Raw genomic sequence first — 18,407 nt, 5'->3', positions numbered from 1 at the left:
TTAGAGATGTCATTCGATATACTTTCGACAAATTTTTAAATTCGAGGGCAGAGCCCGTACGACTAAGGCATTTGACTATCATACTCTATGACATATCAACTCCTATAACCTATCATACTCTATGACTTAGGTATCATCCCACCATCTCACCGCTGCAACACATGGATACTTGCTCTCATATATATATATATATATTTACTTTTAAAACTTTAATAAACTACCCGTGTTGATTTGTTAGTATATTTTAAGTAATTCAATTTTTTATTTGAGGGTGTATTCCTCTTATAACGTAGATAATAGATTTGAAAAAGATAAACTCGTACAAATTTCCGATATATTTTGAGTTTTGACTTTTGACTAGTATATATAGTAGTAGTATAGTAGGAGTATTAGAAAAGTAAAGATATGGAGTAATGAGCGAAGAAATAAAAGTAGTTTGCTAAAATGAAAACGAAAAAAATTCGATAGGAATCCGGAAAGGGGGAAAGAGGAACAGCTTAGCTACAAACCGTTAGAAGAAAGAAGAAAGAAGAAAGAAGAGAATATAATATCTATATCTATATCTATATATATATAGAGAGAGAGAAGAGAGAGAGAGAGTGAGAACAAGAAACCCCCTTTATCATTCCTCCATCCAATACACACAGCTGTCGTAGTGTTGAAACAATTCATTTATTGATTCAATCAGAAAAGAAGAAGAAGCATCGATCAGATAATCAATCAGATCAATTAGAAAGAAAGATGACGTCGTCGTTGGTTGATGAGTTCGCGAGGGGAGTTGAAGATGGGGTGAGGTTGTCGAAGCGTGTTTACTTTGGAAAAGACCGATCTGTGAAGCAGCCGCCGACGGCGCAGTCAATCATGAGTAGTAGTTACGAGGTGGTGTCGCCGATGGTATACGCTGTGATATACAACCCAGGGATTGTGGATAACCCTGATGTGCCTAGTTATCAGCCTCATGTGCACGGCAGGTGCGACCCCCCTGCTCTCATCCCTCTTCAGATGAACTCTATTTCCATGGAGGCCCATTGCTCCCTCGACACCGCCTTGGTCACCATCACCGGTTCCTGGCGTCTTCATTGTGTTATGTCAAGTGCTTCCTGCGATTGTCGTCTTGCTATTCCCCTGGGCCCTTCTCCTCTTACTCAGGTATTATTATCAATACTTATTAGTGTTTGCTGAATATATAGGCTTATATGTATATACACACACACACACACATATATTATCCAACCATGACCTTATCCTTACTTCACAGTTGTAACCATTGAATATCTGTGTTACTTCATTCATTACACCCTCTGATTTATACACACATAGGGGAAGGTTATGGTGAAGTTGTTGGAAATAATATGATTTGTTCTAATCTGGAAACGGCCTGGAAACGTTGTGGGAAACGTCCCCGTATTCAACTGAAACGCCCCCAGACTCTTTCCGCCGCCGTCCCCGAAATCCGAGACGTCCCCATGCTGCTTCCTTGCCGTCCCCGTCCCCTAAATGTCCCCGGGACGGGTACCCTGACCTTTTAGGCGTCCCCGTGCATCATAGGTGAGAAGGACAGTAAAAATGATAACCTTTTGAGTTATCAAGTTAACCGATAAAGGAACATGTAAGAGTTTTAGGATACAGTTTCTTTAAGTTAGGGTTATAGATTTATGCTTTGCAGAGCAACCTCATCATTTCATATATTTTAGACTCGGTTTTCTACCCGTCCAGATCTAATGAGAAGTTTGAGGAACAAATTTTGATGAAACCATATTGAGTATATGAACGACTGTTTTTAAGGCCTAAGTTCAAAGGAAAGTAGGTTAGTTAGTGTTGGCAAGCATACTTTGCACCATGTCCATTAAGGTTTTATTTCTCCTTTTAGCAACACAATTTTGTTGAGGAGAACCAAACATGGTTTATTGGATAATTATGTCATGTTCCTTGCAAAAGTTATAGAAAGGACCAAGAGCTTGACCAATATGAGTATGTCTACCATAATACTATTTGATGTCACGACTTTTATATTACGATCAATTTGGTGTTAAACCAAAACTTTAAGATCAATAAAAGTTTGTAAAGATTAAGATCAAATATAGGTGTATATAACGCAAATAATCGTCAACAAATGTAATAAATGATGTATGTCCAGTGATGGATGCGGGATAAGGGCCACTAATATCAGCATGAACTATTCCCAACAAGTTGGAACTTTTAGTGGTTCCTTTCTTATTCCCTTTAGCCATTTCGCCTTTAAGGCATCGAATACATGTTTTTAAAATCACTAAACTCAAAGAGAATGCATTATTCCATATTTTATGAGTCGTGTTATACGAACTCGTGAGATGTGGCCAAGATGTTTATGTCACAACATGGAGGAATTCTCTAATTGCTTATGTGATTTTGTCTCTGTTTTAGTTATGTCATCAATATTAGGAGACAACAAAGACTGTGAGAAATTATGAGTGAGAGTCATCTCACCATATATTAATTGGAACATCAAAAGTAAAGGAATCAAATATTTCATTAAATAAGTTTCCTTTCTCAGCTAGCCATTTCTTGATATTAGGGCAATCTTTCTGACTGTGCCCTTTGACACAACAAAATTTACAGTTAGGATTGCTCGTCAAGAACTTAGAGCTAGAGACAACTGCACCATGATTAGCCTTTTGAACTTAATTCGCAGTCTTATTACTGTTATTACCCTTTCTCAAATTATTGGAATTAGCCGTGGTAGTAAGGTGAACAACTTCAGATTGGCCCAACTTGAGGCGACCCTTTTCTTGCACACACATTGGGATTAGTTCACTCATCGATGACTTAGTCTTCATAGAGTTATAGTTAATTTTGAAGGTGTCTAAACGAGTAAGCAATGAGGTTATTATAAAGTGCGCAAGAAAATTGTCAGAGACTTCCATTTTTAGGACTCTTAAACTTATGAGTCATGTCAGTCTTATTCATTATGTGTTCACGAACATTGCTATTTCCTCTTAGACGTTTACTTGAAGTGGTAGTTTCTCCGATACCCAAAATTAATGTAGTTCTTTGACCATCGTTAGTGACAAACTATTCACCCTATCCCACTTTTAAAAAGTTCGCTTTCTGAGCTGCAGAAGAGTTTGCAGTAATAGCAGTGAGTTCATTATGCGAATGGCATAGTCAAGGTCTAGAATCTACAAAGTTAGAGATAATTAATCTTTTCATGAAGCAAAGTTTGCACCGGTAAGTGACTCAATGCCTAAGTTAGGTACTATAGTGGAGATAAGGAGGATATAAATTAATAATACAATTGATAGAAGATTATTATAGTAATGCCTATAATAAGTAAGCCTAAAAGTAATGTTTATATAGCGACATGATTAACTATTTAAAGGAGACTAAATAATGTCCCTTAATAGTAATGAAACTAAAGTAATGTCTAAAATAAGTAGACTTAGTAGTAATGTTCCTTATAATAATGAGACTATGACCATTATTATAGTAATGAAGCTAGTGATAGGTAAGCCTATTGTAAACACCAAAACAATAAGCTAAAATAAGGCTCTACTTAGATGTTATATCACCTTTGGGCAGAAATAACTAATATCTAAGTATAAATGAGCATTAGGATCATGCAACACAACGCTTATCTTTTGACCTTTGGGCACAGAATTAAGAATCGTGTATATTCTGCATGCAAATAGTCCTTTTGGCACACATAGCATATTAAATCACCTTTGGGCAGAATTAATATACTTAGTGTTCATTATGCAAAAGGAAAAAAAAACGCAACGTGAGAGTCACATTTGACCTTTGGGCACAAATGATGAGACCATGTACATTAGTGCGAAGCCCCTAAGTTACGGGGTCTGGGGTAACGCCCTTGAAAGCGGGGTCCAAGGGGCGAAGCCCGTGGAGACTAAATCAAATTTCATTATTGTATTATTTATTTATTTATTTTAATTTCCCTTTATGTGTTATGGCAAAAAAGTTGTACAAAAAAAAAAAAAATTCGAATTTTGAGTGACAAATTTTGCCATAAAACTTTTAGGTGATATTGTATTCGACGATTAAGGAGAACTCAACAAACAATGATCGATTTTGATAAGTTAAAGTCAAACTAGACATGATTAGGTCTAACTTGACTTTGAAACATTAAGGTTGAACTCGATAAGATGTTAGGTCGAATTCAGCTTAGAAAAATTAGGTTGAACTTGATAGATAGGTTGTCCTCTAAAATATTTAGGTCAAACTCAACCTTTAGGTTGAAATCGACATATAATAAAGAAAAATGTCATGGTTTATATGACATTTATATGTAATATTCACATAAGTGGTCGAGTAATTTAGTTCAACATCGAGTAATTTAGTTCAACATGTTTTACATAACGACATTATATATAATAAAGTAATGTCGAATTTAATAAAGACTAAATCAAATTCAACTTGAAATAACGTCAAATTCAATCAAGACTAAATCAAAATCTTAAAATAAGGTTGAATTCAATAAAGACTAAATCAAAATCGACAATTAAGGTCAAATTCAATAAAGACTAAATCAAAATCGACAATTAAGGTCGAATTCAATAAAGACTAAATCAAAATCTTAAAATAAGGTCCAATTCAATAATGAAATAAGGTCGAGTTCACTAAAGACTAAATCAAAATCGACTTAAAATAATGTCAAATTCAATAAAGGCTAAATCAAAATCTTAATATGAGGTCTAATATAATAATGCAATAAGGTCGAATTCAATAAAGACTGAATCAAAAAATGACTTAAAATGATGTCGAATTTAATAAAGACTAAATCAAAATCAACTTATTTCATCGAATTCAATAAAGTCTAAATCAAAATCAACAATAAAATAAATATAAAGAAATACATATATCGCATTTTATTTTGATCGGTCGAACCTCGTTAATTACACAAAAGATCCAATAAATTGTGGTTTTGTATTTTGATTTTGGTTTTCGGTGGATTCATTCATTCACAGATTCCCATTGTAAGTGTAAGAAACTATTTTTATTTTTTTATTTTTAATAGCCGAATGGCTTTATTCATTAATAAAAAAACAAACCAATTGTGATTGATTTCATGACTTTCATCTATGCGCCGACTTCATCAAAGAAAACATATTTTCGGTGTTTTGAAAATAATACAAATCATTTGATCTGTTTAGAACTATTGGCTCTGATACCACATGTTGGAAATAATATGATTTGTATTGTAAATATAATGAAAACATGATAACAATAATGTGTACTTGACGATCCAGAGGACCCTGTGAGAGCAAGAATGATTGCCGTTGATGTCGGATTCCCAAAACAAGATTGTATTTAGATGGAGTATAAGTTTTGGGGAGTGAAATGCACACACAAATTATGGTGGAAGATTAGGTTAAAATGGTTGCAAATGACTCTCTATTTATAGAGAGAACATTTACAACTTTAGCCTCTGGTGTTTAGTATGTGCAATATAAGTCCTCGTAGTTCCAATCATCTAATGGGAAACCCTATAATATGTCTTTAAGAGTAAATACGTCCATCGTATATTTAGTAGACATAGGGATTTGAGTTATCGTCAATTATCGTCAATTATGATATCACGAATGATAAACAGTGACGGTCACATTTAACGTGGTTCCAACAGAAGTGTCTTTTTTCCGGCGTCTCCCTTCTTTCCCCCCATCACTGCCACCGGCCTTCTTCTTCCCTCTACCGTCAAAAAGTGTGATTTAAAGCGCCCTTAAGGCATTAATAAGGGCTAGCTGGTGGGGGTGATATAGGTTATAGGGGGGTGATCGGTGATGGTTTATCTGACTACAGGTGGCGGCCCTCTGCCGGAGCCATGAATGGACATACATTGTCGATGGGAAAAGAAATATTTAAGCTATATTTTTTCCTATCCACACTACATGTTAGTGATATTTAGCTGTATATTAGTCCTTCGCGTTCCTAAAACTATATATATGTACATATATATAATAAATACTACCTACACTATTCATTATCTTGTTTCCCCAAAATGCAAGCATCTCTCGACTGACCAATGGACACAAACATATAACATTGAAGGTAGCTGCTTTTGTTGCTCTTCTCTTCATGCATTAACATAAAACATCATTTTCATTTGGCTGGCTAACAGGGCTCAATTCTAGGTGTACAAGCTCAAGTCACTAATAAATCATATACCACACAATTAGTTGTAATTGGTGATAAGGCTGCGGGTGACACCGCCAAACCTCAAGATGGAGGCTTTCTCAAACCTCACATCTTTACCTTGAGTATACCACAGGTGCACTTTTCCATCTCATTATTATTAGTGTATCTTGTCTACATATCAATGGTGACACCTGACATTCTATATGTTATGCTTCCTTTGCACCAACTTTCTCCAGGTTGATGGTGGTTCAAATCTTTCCTTCAAGGTAACATGGTCCCAAAAGTTGATTTATAAAGACGGTGACTTCACATTAGACGTTCCTTTCAGTTTTCCAGAGTATGTCACTCCTGCCGGAAAGAAATTCTCCAAAAAGGAAAGCATACAACTGAACATCAACATTGGATTGGGTACAGAGGTTGTCATTAGGACAGCTAGTCATCCTTTGAAGGTCTAACATGGATCATCACCACTTTTCTTCACCAATCATTTCTCACATACCCTTTGTGGTATCTAATTGGAAAAGCTTATCCCCTTTCAGGAGCAAAAACGGATAGTAGGGAAATTGGCCTTTTTCTATGAAGCAGAAGTTCTTACATGGTCAAATACTAATTTTGTCTTTACATACTCTGTAAGATTTTACCTTTGTTCCTGAAACTGTTAATTTGATACTGGTTTACCAGATATGGATTGTATCTCCCTAAGACAAATATGGACGGCCTTGTTTTAGGTTCCTGTAAGCAGTGCATTTGGTGGTGTCCTTTTGCAGTCTCCGTCATCACTAAGTATTGACCAAAGGGAGATGTTTTCTTTGTACCTATTTCCAGGAACCGATCTTGGCAAAAAGGTTGGTTTAAAATTTGTATATAACTTAAAGTGCCATGCTTGAATGCAACAACAGTAGCTTTCTTCGAATGCTAATTCGTGCAACTAATGTAATAGTTGATGAGGAAGGAGGTGCTTTTTGTTGTTGATATAAGTGGAAGCATGAAGGGTAGGACAATTGAGGCTACAAAAAAGGCAGTTGTTACAGCATTGTCAAAGCTGGATCAACTGGACTCCTTTAGTATAATGGCATTTAACGACCAGACTTACTATTATTCATCAAATCTGGTGCTGGCTACTAAGGAAGCACTTGAAGAAGCAACCAATTGGATTAACATGAATTTCATTGCTGGCGGTGGTACAAACACGTCCCTTGCTCTCGATCAGGTTATTTTCTATTTCCAGTTGCGAGTGGAAAATGTATCGAAACACTCTAACACGATGCATGGTTTTTATCTTATTTTGATACCCTTGAAATGTGGTATCACATAGGATCTAGGCAGTTATCTTATTAATTCTGAAGCGTTTCAAGCCACAAAGTAATCCCTTATGTTTACTGGCTATTGCTAATGCAATTGCATTGACGATCATCATCGTAATGCCAAATTTCTTTGAAACATGCGTGATCATGATATTCTTATTGATGGACTTTGTCAGATTTTTAATTGTAATATTATGCTTTATCAGGCCATAGAGATGTTATCTGGGACCAAACAGTCGGTTCCTATGATTTTCTTTATAACTGACGGGGCTGTCGAAAATGAGAGACAAATTTGTGAAATTATGATAAGGCAACTTAAGGATCAAGGATCAGATCTGTGTCCACGCATTTACACATTTGGTATAGGTAAGTGATACGCACCACTATCTCTATATATAGATACCCACGTAAATGCATATTGATATGTATTATTAAATATGTATATTTTATGTATTCAGCTTAGGCTTTATAGTTATAATCGTGACCACGTACTACTAATACTAACTTGCATGTTTGCTTTATTTTTCCTAAAGTCTCGGATAGGCAGTTCTTAGTTTAACTAGTTATAATGTAACTTGCATGTGAGTAAAGAGATGAAGAAAATATTTGACAAAGTCTCTGTCTCTCGTCTATCCTTCTTGGAGCCTAACCCCTTCTAAGGGTTATCTATCCTCGGGAGTGTATAGGTTTTCTTTGTAAACCTATTAGCAAGGTTGCGGAACTTAGGAATCGGGATCGGATCAGCGAGGTGGGGAGTCAGGACCTTTTAAGGAAAGTAATAATTTTTGAAGTTATATGTAATAGAAAATTAGAAATATATATGGCATAAAACTTCAAACTTAAACATAACATAATTCTTTAACTTAAACATAATTGTCCAGATACAATAACATAATTCATCAAAGCTTTAAAAAAATAAAAAAATTTTTTTTTTGACTTTATGTTGACCCATGTTCTTGACCTATATAGCCGAGTATTGACCAAGTTGACCGAGTTTGTATTGTTGACCGATTTTAGTCCGAGTATGGCAAACTCGGATCGTCACCTGGCCGATACACGGTCCGATTCCGGGAAATCGGCTGTATTGGTCGATTTCTATCAGGTTTCCTTGTTATCAAGCTCTTACTGCTTGTTGATGTCTCACCCTATAACATTCTATTAGTCTAGCTGTATGATTGTATTAGTGACAGCTACTTACAGTACTTGTTATGTGTCTGCTTTAGGGTAGCTTTTCTTGTTGATAGGATCGGAAGTAAAAAATAAAACTTGATAGTAAATTCGGAGATTCAACTGCTTTATATTTGTCTTTTCTGGTCATTTATGTGACAAAACATTGTTTCATTTAACTTTTCTTTCTTTTGTGTATTATCGTAGGCTCATTCTGCAATCATTACTTCTTGAGGATGCTGGCAATGATTGGCAGGGGATGTTATGAGTCTGCGTCTGATCCTGGTAATGCACATATCCTTTAAATCGAATAATGTTTTGCAGAAAGTCAAGTCACGTTAAATGAGTTTGAGAAACGACTGTTGGATGATGTTTTGCTAAATATGCGTTTGCTCAGATTTTATTGTAGCCCAGCTGGAAGCTTTGTTTTCCAGAGCTGCTTCTACAGTTTTGATGAACATTGCAGTTGACGGTTTAGATGATCTTGATGCTCTTGAGGTATATGTTTTACATGTGTCTCACCTATCATGAATTCATGGTAATTTTGTTGTATAAAAATCTTCTCCCTCTTTATCTATGCAAGGTCCTACATAAATTTGTTTTGAAATTTACAGTTTTGTCTCTCGTTTCAAACATCCTTTATGCTCTAAAAAATTCTATGATTTTAGTAATACAGTGCAAGACTGTTTTATCTGTCTTCCAAATTTCCATTCTACATTTGTACTTGGTATTAATTGTAGCTTATCTTTTTCAGGTTTATCCTTCAGTCGTTCCCGACCTTTGCTCTGAAAGGCCGTTGATCATATCTGGGCAGTATAAAGGTGGTTTTCCCGACACCGTGAAAGTTTGTGGAATTTTTGCAGATACGAGCAATTACACTATTGATCTGAAGGTGCAACGGGCAACTGACATACCCCTTGAGAAGGCAAGTCAAATACCCCCCCCCCCCCCCTCCTTTTTTTTTTTCTCTTTTCTTTTTTCGTTCAAACTGTATACCCGCAAATTCAAACATGTGGACACAATAGGCTATTCTGCTTTATTATTACGTAGCAATAGAAGCAAGAATTTTCCCTCTTTGGCGGGCTCGATGTTTATTTCCTTGTCTTCTGTTCACTAGGTATTGGCAAAGCAACATATCGAACAATATACAGCACAAGCATGGTATTTACAAGATAAAAAGCTTGAGGAGAAGGTCAGTTACTTGTATCCTACGTGCCACTCAATTATTGTATTAATCCTACGTGCCACTCAATTATTGTATCCACGTCATGATTTAAGTGGCAACTGACACAACAACTAACATACACATCTAATTAAAATAAAAAAAAACATGGGTTGGTCAAAGACCCGAATCTGGGTTTTGCGTGTGGAAAGTAAACACTAAGCCACTTCTACAATTACAAGATGTAAATTTTAGATTCCCCTTCATCTTTAAACCGTACTACCAAATGAATACATTGTTTATCTGCACATAAATGTTTATTGTTCCAATATTTACATTAACTGTAGTTATACATAATAATATATACAATTTAAAAAAACTTTATTTCCTGCAATAATATATGTTCCTTTTAAAACTGTATTTCTTTTTACATTTCAAGTTCTATACATAGATGTTTATTGTTCATTACTCTATAACTTGAATGACACATATCTACGTTAAAAAAATTGCCCACAAAACTGCTATATAATTAAATGAAAATAAAAAGTAAACGAGCTTGATAAATTTAAATGTGTACAGTATTTTGTATATATCTTTTCGTTGGGTTATATATATACATAAAATAATGCTTGGCCTTTTGGTTCGTCAGTGCCATTGAACTTTGAACCCCTCCTTATCCCGGTTCGATATCCGCTCCTGTTCTAAAAACATTGAATAATCCTATAAAGATAGGAAAAATCTTGTGGACAAAAAGGATTGATCATGTGTGGGACGTGCTGGAGTTTAAGACTTCACCCACTCAACCAATTATAAATTTTAAGATCAAACTAAAAACGTTATACATGTTAGAGGTGAAATTTTTGACCAAGTTAGGTTCACTCTGTATAATAATCTATAAACCCTTATAAAACGTATTGAAACTCTATTTTAAGTAATTTAAGCACTTTTTTCAATATCTCCATATTGCCCCTAATTCACACATTACCTCTAATTCTATATCTCTAAACACAATCAGACAACACCCTACCATGATCTAACACACAGTAACTTCTTTCTCTCCTTTCTATTTACACACATGCATATCAATTCCCCCCACTGTTCTGTATTATCATCATTGTTTAACCGCCGCAACGCGCGGGCATTAACCCTCGTATTATATATACATATTCCAAAATGTTATGTCTCAACTTATGTAATTTCAATCATTTACCTTTGTTTTTTCATCCTTTGTCTTTGTTATATTCTTATACACTTCTGTAATGCAACTTTTGTTCAATTTTTATTTTCATGTGTAATAAGATGTTATTTTTTTTCCATGTATATCAGTCGAATCCAACTAATATGTTTATGTGTCCGCGTTTTCAATACATATATCGTTTTTTATCGATACAAGAAATCATTTTAATTACTATTTTTTTGTATTGTAATTTTGAAGGTTTCACTCGACAATTTAGCGAACCGTGCATCGCACGGGTACAAAGCTAGTGACAATATATCTGAGCTTTCATAATCTTTTTCATCATATTTGAGAACAAGCAATTATACTTTTGGTGCAGGTAGCAAAAATCAGCATGCAGACTGGTGTTGTTAGCGAGTATACACGTATGGTCTTGTTGGAGACAGTAAAAGAAAAACAGGCTACAACATCATCTGGTTCGAAATTGGTAAGCAAAAATCAGCATGCAGACTCACCTTACATGTTTTTTATTCCTCAATATAATTGTAGCAAGTTTAATGAATGTTATTTCTGAATTACAAAGTGTATATAATACATGCAGGCAATAAAGGAAATCAACCTGCCAAAAAAGGAAACAACAGAAAAAGCTCGTATGATAAAAGTGTTGCAGCGGCTGGGAGTGGGGTTTGGCGACTTGATTGCAACAAGGGAGAACACTCCTCCTGGTTATGAACCAAAACTACCGGACCAAGCAGAAATGTTAGTAAGGGCAGCTGGTAACTGTTGTGTAGATGTATGTGGCATGTGCTGTTGTCCATGCTGCATCCAAGCCTGTTCACGAATGAACGACCAATGTGCAATTCTTGTAACACAGCTATGTGGTTCTTTGGCATTTTTGGGCTGCTTTGTTTGCTGTGAGGCGTGCTGTGGAGAATGACAGACCACAAACGTAATGTGCAACATAACGTGTAATGACATTGCCAGTCCATATATAGAAAATTCAGGATATTCTCCCCACCCCACCCCACCCACCCCGTTTCCCCCTCTTTATTTATATAATCTATAGTTTTGTGTTAGCTGTAGAAGAGAAATGGGGCCGATATGATTGGTTTGGGTTTCCGTTTTCCCCCTTTATTTATATAATCTATAGTTTTGTGTTAGCTGTAGAAGAGAAATGGGGCCGATATGATTGGTTTGGGTTTCCGTTTGATTAAGTTGTAATATAGAATTGGACTCCAGTCTCCAAACGATATGACTAGCTGGAATGAGACGACTTTGCCTTTAAGTTGCCACTGAAATGCCCTAGAGTTGCCTTCTACACCGTCCCAATGGGCATTTTCCCTCAAGAATTTCCTCCACAACCAAATATGTTCTCCCCCGCCTTTTTTCTTTCCTACTATTCGAACCCATTATATACGCAACTTGTTAGAAGTTGCCTTACTTATGTTAGTAGCCCAACTCGAAGATTTTTGAGGAGCTCTTTGCATGGTGATCGAGTTGTCTCTCTCCAAGCCGTCTAATAAAATTGAAAAATGTTTACAATTTGCTTATTTCTTTATGCTGACTATATTCGGTGATTCATGTCATTTCTTTTTTCATATATACATTCCTATTTTTTTTAAACGGCAACAAAAATATATATCATATATGAAATTATAAGGATCATTAACAAGGTACAGTGATCCAATGTAGAAAGTATAATTACAATAGTGTAGATAGCCAACAAGACAATATATCTAGATATACCTGGCAATCATTACCCAAAGTGCTAAAGACATGTCCGTTTGGGTAAATTTTTCAACCTCTAAGGGTTGATTTGGGTAACCTCATAACCAATTGCGGGTCTAATGGGTAATCTGGAATCTTTAAACAAATTTCAGAGCGGGTCATGCGGGTAATAAAACCACTCACCCATTGTTACTGAAGGGAATAGAAAATAATGAAAGCGGGGACATGACGCTTCTATCTTCATGTATATAGAATCTTGAAATGAATATGTATGAAAGAGAGGATTACATGCTCGATTTTTATTTTCCAAATGTGGCTTTACAATGTGTAAAGATAATGAGCTATGATTTGTTGTACTTTGTGAAGTAATGCTTGTACGTTGATTGTTATTCGAAAAACAAAAAATATTATTTATTTATTATTAAATATAACATTTAGAAAATAATATTTATTATTAAAAATCCATATAAGGATAGCAATTTGGTAGCTTGTTACGTAGGTAGTAGGCACGTAGCAATCTGATTTTTTTTTATTTTGCTTTATTCAGAAAATAATATTTATTACAATATTAAATATGACATTAATAATTTTATTTCATAAATGATTTAATTTATATTCTGTAGACACATTTACATATTTGACTTTTGACTCAAAGTGATAAGCGCTCTGAACAAAAGTTCGTTACTTCATTACAATTTTTTTTTTGCGAGACTCACTAATATATAATGCTAACATATAAAAATAAGACAAGACAAAAAAAATGCGGGTAAATCCGCACCCAACCCGCTTTGACCCGCACCCAGTTGACCCGTATTTTGCAAATGACCCGCTTCGACCTGCACCCGTCTCGACCCGTTACCCAAACCCGCCCGACCTGTCTATTTTGCCAGGCCTATATCTAGACTACTTAGAAACTTTAACTGCTAGAAAAAAAAAACTTGAGTCAATTACAGAAACCTGAGACAAAAAAAAACCTTCATCCGATCATCAGCCAGTAGTTTATGATCAAGACAACGACCTTGTTTCATATTATAAAGATGATGATTTGCGTTGTCTACAACGAATTAACATGCTCTCAAGAGGGAAGGACATTTTAGTGGATAAATATTAATATCATCAGAAATAAGTTTCCCATTAAGAGAATCTTCACATCTAAAGATAACCCAAGGCAGAACATTCCTTACTAGGCCCAACATTAATTGATGATAAGTCAAGAATGGAGAAGGTAGAAATGTACTTACATCAGATTAAAAAATAACACGTTTAATTTATGCGATTCACAAAGCATCACTACGTACATATATACCTACTACATGCTAGAAAATCTCATCCCATTATGGTGTTATTGCTATTGGAATCAAATTTCTTAAAGACGTGAACGTGATAATGAAAAGAAGTGATAATCATATATATATATATCTCTCTCTCTATATATATATATACGCTTGCAAACGTTTGCAATGCAAAAATACATGCATAATTTCATCAATATCTAATAAACAAAAATTATTAGATAGATAGATTATACATCTAATAACATATAAAGTTGAAGGTCTGATCATTTTTTAACACTTCATTTATGATGTTATTTATGATTGTCATAGATTAAGGTTAATGTTTTCCTTTAGTTAAATTATTTTGTTGTCCATCGGATGCAACCCAAAAGCCCAAGAAAATTAATATGGGAGTCATGTCAAGGGTCTTGATGCATTAGCTCAAGTGTGTTTTTAACATCTTTCTTCCTCTTTTCACTTCTGCGCCACCGACTCTCCTCCAACCGCCATATTATGCCTCTCTTCCTCATCTTATTTTTTCCATTTGTTTTATTTTAGATCTAATGTATGTTATTATGGGGTTTATGTTATTGGGCTTTTTACTCAATCAGTTCAAAATCTTGATTGTTGATCGTCATCTTCATGAACCATCAACCCTTCTTCTTATTATGTCTATATTTTTTTTTAATCTTCAATTATTTCTTTTTTTCTCTTCGTGTTGTTGTTGCTGAGCCATTTACATCAAAGGGGAAAAGGTATATATTTTTTTAATGATGTTTGGATCATTCATACATAATGTTTGTAATTTCTTTATATCATCATTATCTAAATACATTGATTTTGGTTACATGATATAATTCTGTTATGTTCTTTTTTATATACATCTACATGTAGGCATTCACCACCATCAGATGAGTATTAATCTTCAAATGAAAAAGGTAACCCCCAAATTATTTTATGCGTCAATGTTATTTACGAATTTGGATTTTTGTTGATTTTCGTATCTACATATTTATATTTATACCTATTCTTTTTGTGCCGTATATTAAGTGTTTGATAGGATCTTCCATGAATATTTGGATTATGTATACATCCAAATTTTTAAAATTGGATAATCATACATGATCAAACTTTTTGTTACAACATTTTAAAGATTTACATGATACGTTTAGTACAAATATATAGTTATCATCATTTTCAACCTAAAGAGCATGTTTTTGTTTTAATTCTATTTATTACTAATGGTTTGTCTTTTTATGTTAGTAGTTAGCATCCATAAATAAAAGTTAAAATAGATAGCATCAAACTTTAACTTAAACACTTTTCATTCAGAATATATATATTTGACCACATGTATTTATTTGTAGATTTTATGGCTCTGCAGGTAGATGAATACAACATGGGTAAATATGAATGTGTAAACTGTTGCCCTAAGGCGTGTGTTTAGGAAAATCCAAATTTATACATACAAGTAATTGAATTGGTATCTTGGGGTCGAATTAGTGTGAACATACGAGTAATAGAACACACGGAAAAGGTTAGAACTATGGAGTTTATTTTTTGGTTCATGTCTTTCCATTCCCTAAATCTATGCCATTTTAGTTTTATGTTAATCATTCAGAGATTAACCTACTGCCGTAGTGAAATTGTTACTTTTGTATTGTATCCTCTTTTAATGTTGTAAAGTTACAAAGATTTTATTTAGTGTCTCAGCGTTCTATAAATATCTTTTATATATATTTATGTTAATCTTCCAATTCATGTTGGAATTATTGACCAAAGGTATGCAAAAATAATGGGACACCTTAGAAATCTGTTGATAGGTATGTGATCGTTTCATTATTCTCATGTGTGTATCTTTGTTTATATTGATTACTTATGCATGTTAAACCCTGCAGATTTTGTATTAGCGATGGTGCGGTTTACATCTTATGTCCGGTTGTTCCTTTCGGGAGGTAAGTTACAATTGTATATGTTGTTTTAAAAGGGAGACGAAATTGCAGTAGCATGAGAAATATATATGAAAATTGAACCGTTCTAATTGTCTTTGTTTTTACGGTGTATACAAATGGGAGTCTATATTGGAGATATATATTTAGTTATGATCAGATATTTGGACTTTAAGCCGGTAGCTCAAAATCCGTCAGTAATGCTAACCTGGAAATGTCTTGGTAACCGAGTAGTTCACTCAGCAAGCCATAAAAGGAGGAAATCATCCTGCTTAAACAACTCATCCTTATGCTTTACTTGATGCATCTATTTCATTGCATGTATCACTTTTAAGTACTGGTGAAATATGGGTAGGTCAAGTAGATTGGGTAATGGGTCCAATTAAGAAATTTTGTTACAGGTTGATGTGAACTTGGATGGGTTGACCAAGAATATTTTTATAATGATTCGTATCATTATTGATTTTGAGTTTTTTTTTTCTTTTTTTTTTTTTATAATGGTGTATTTCTTTTGAACAGATTGTTGTAGGATGTTTTCTGAATTTAAAAAAGTATACACGTTTGACCCATTTTTTTAGGCTTTCTTTAACTTTACCTTAGGTGCTCGAACTTTTAGACAAACCAAAATCGGGCCATTCACAAGTAAATCGTCCAAATGACTGCTATTGTTGTAATCGTTTATGGTTTCTGGATGACCAATATTGATACTTCTTAATTTTGTTATAAATGTTTGAACTCTTGGAGACAAAGCATAAACCATCTTGGGCCATTCACAAGTAAATGTAATTAAATTGCCTCTTTACAGTCTTCGTTGAGTAGTTAATATGACCATCTTTGTTTAGTCCTGTAATATGCAAATGAAAGTTTACTTTTATAATGCATGAAACTACCTCACTTTATATTTCTGCACCTTTTTTTTTATTGAAGGTGGGGGTGGAACCACAAGGTAATGGGAAGAATGAATCTCCAGCAAAGCCGTCTAAGCTTTTAAAGAAGTTCCCCCCATATTGACTCCAGCAACAAAGAACAAGCAGCTACAAACACAAGTGCAAGATGATTATATTACTTAAAAATTTATGTTGTTTATTTTTCTACTATCATTACATTGTTGTTTATCAAAAGTGCAGCAACATTTACAATTTGGAGTCGAAACTTTTTAGGATGATTTGGCTGTAAAAAATGTGTTGCCAAGTAAGCCCCGGGCACGGAAAAGGTAACTAAACAAGGGATTTTCGTCTCTTCTTTTAATAATGGCAACGATCGTTTATACTAAATCGGTTATACTTTTATTAGGTTCCCTGTTCCAAAATGGTTGTACCAGAAATACGCATTTCTGGTTTGGAAGCACCTGGAAAGCTTTCTATGATACCAATGCTACTGGTATCCTTAGGGAAGTTAAAGCGAATAATTGAGACTACAGAAGATAGGAAGGTTAGTTTAATTGTTGATCTAACTATGTTACCTTTTTTTTTTTATATAAATATATTAGGTTTATTGATGCGTCCATAAAAATAAAAAATTATGTTTTGTTACAATACAGGTGAAGATTTACGAATATTACATCAATGACACCGCAAAAGCCTTTGTTGACTCATTCTTGGAAATACTTAAGAAACATCGGTAACAAAGTTAGCTGTTATTTTGTTTTCATTTTTTATACTATAATATATTTCTAGGCATGAGTCAAAGGATATTGCTATTTATAGAAGCTCTCTCCTAAAAGCCAAAATCATGCGTATAAAGTAAAGTTAACTGAAGAGCTTACCAAAATTTTCCAAAATTAAAGCTAATGGTAAAAGTAATTGGCATAGGTTGTCTTCCCAAAATCATGTTTTCCTCTAACTTTGCACAAAAGCAGAGACATTGCGTTCTACATGATGACAGATTCTGAGGTTGCAACATGGGCAGGTAGACGAGTCGGGTAATGAGTGGATCAAAGACACACTTAAAGGTTATGAAGTTTTGGGAAGGTAGAGGTTTCTCTATCCTTAGCCGCATTCATAGCTAGCCTTATGCAGTTCGACAAGGTAATCATCTCATCATACTCATTCAACATGTTATGAATTCTTTAAGATAGATATAATTGCTTACGAATCATTATATTTGTGGCTTCTGATTTATTTTAAAATGTTATGTGAAATCTGTTGATTACCTGTAGACAAATTTCCATTTTACATTGCTATTAAATTTAAGGATTGTTTGAATGTGCGTTTTGAAAATGATTATGATTATGATTTTTTTTGCAAATAATTAGTAATAACAAAACAGGCTGTTTGTTCTTTGGGGCGAGTGGTTGAATGCGTTTGTGCTTTTTTTTTTGGTGGCTATTATTAGCATATCTATACTAAATTGACACATATTTACAAGTTGCCTATCAAAGGGATTAGAACCCATAACTTATTGATTGACTAACGGGTCATCTCAAATACCACTAGGACCAAGTCCCTTGACGACGACGTCGAGTTGACGGCAGAGAAAGACTGGGCATTCAGGCGAGCCGCCCGGGTTGTTGAAGTA

At 34.4% G+C, this 18,407-nt stretch overlaps 1 protein-coding gene and 1 long non-coding RNA gene across 2 annotated transcripts; both read left to right on the top strand.

The window, feature by feature from the left end:
* Positions 1-388: 388 nt before the first annotated feature.
* Positions 389-11,956, top strand: LOC122595974 (inter alpha-trypsin inhibitor, heavy chain 4-like). Its single transcript, XM_043768462.1, has 13 exons — positions 389-1,149; positions 6,113-6,262; positions 6,366-6,578; positions 6,669-6,758; positions 6,858-6,974; positions 7,070-7,339; positions 7,640-7,799; positions 8,808-8,885; positions 8,998-9,098; positions 9,355-9,525; positions 9,718-9,792; positions 11,319-11,426; positions 11,541-11,956. The coding sequence occupies exons 1-13, from the start codon at positions 742-744 to the stop codon at positions 11,874-11,876; spliced, it is 2,277 nt and encodes a 758-aa protein (XP_043624397.1). The 5' UTR covers positions 389-741; the 3' UTR covers positions 11,877-11,956.
* A 2,728-nt stretch (positions 11,957-14,684) lies between these two features.
* Positions 14,685-15,884, top strand: LOC122595235. The gene is made up of 3 exons (XR_006323210.1): positions 14,685-14,696; positions 14,836-14,879; positions 15,840-15,884. It is a non-coding gene; the product is annotated as an uncharacterized LOC122595235 (long non-coding RNA).
* Positions 15,885-18,407: the final 2,523 nt, after the last annotated feature.

Source organism: Erigeron canadensis, chromosome 4 (genome assembly GCF_010389155.1).
Source record: "Erigeron canadensis isolate Cc75 chromosome 4, C_canadensis_v1, whole genome shotgun sequence".
NCBI classification, from domain to species: Eukaryota; Viridiplantae; Streptophyta; class Magnoliopsida; order Asterales; family Asteraceae; genus Erigeron; species Erigeron canadensis.
Note: the sequence above shows the minus strand (reverse complement) of the source record. Positions and strands in the feature narration are given on the sequence as shown.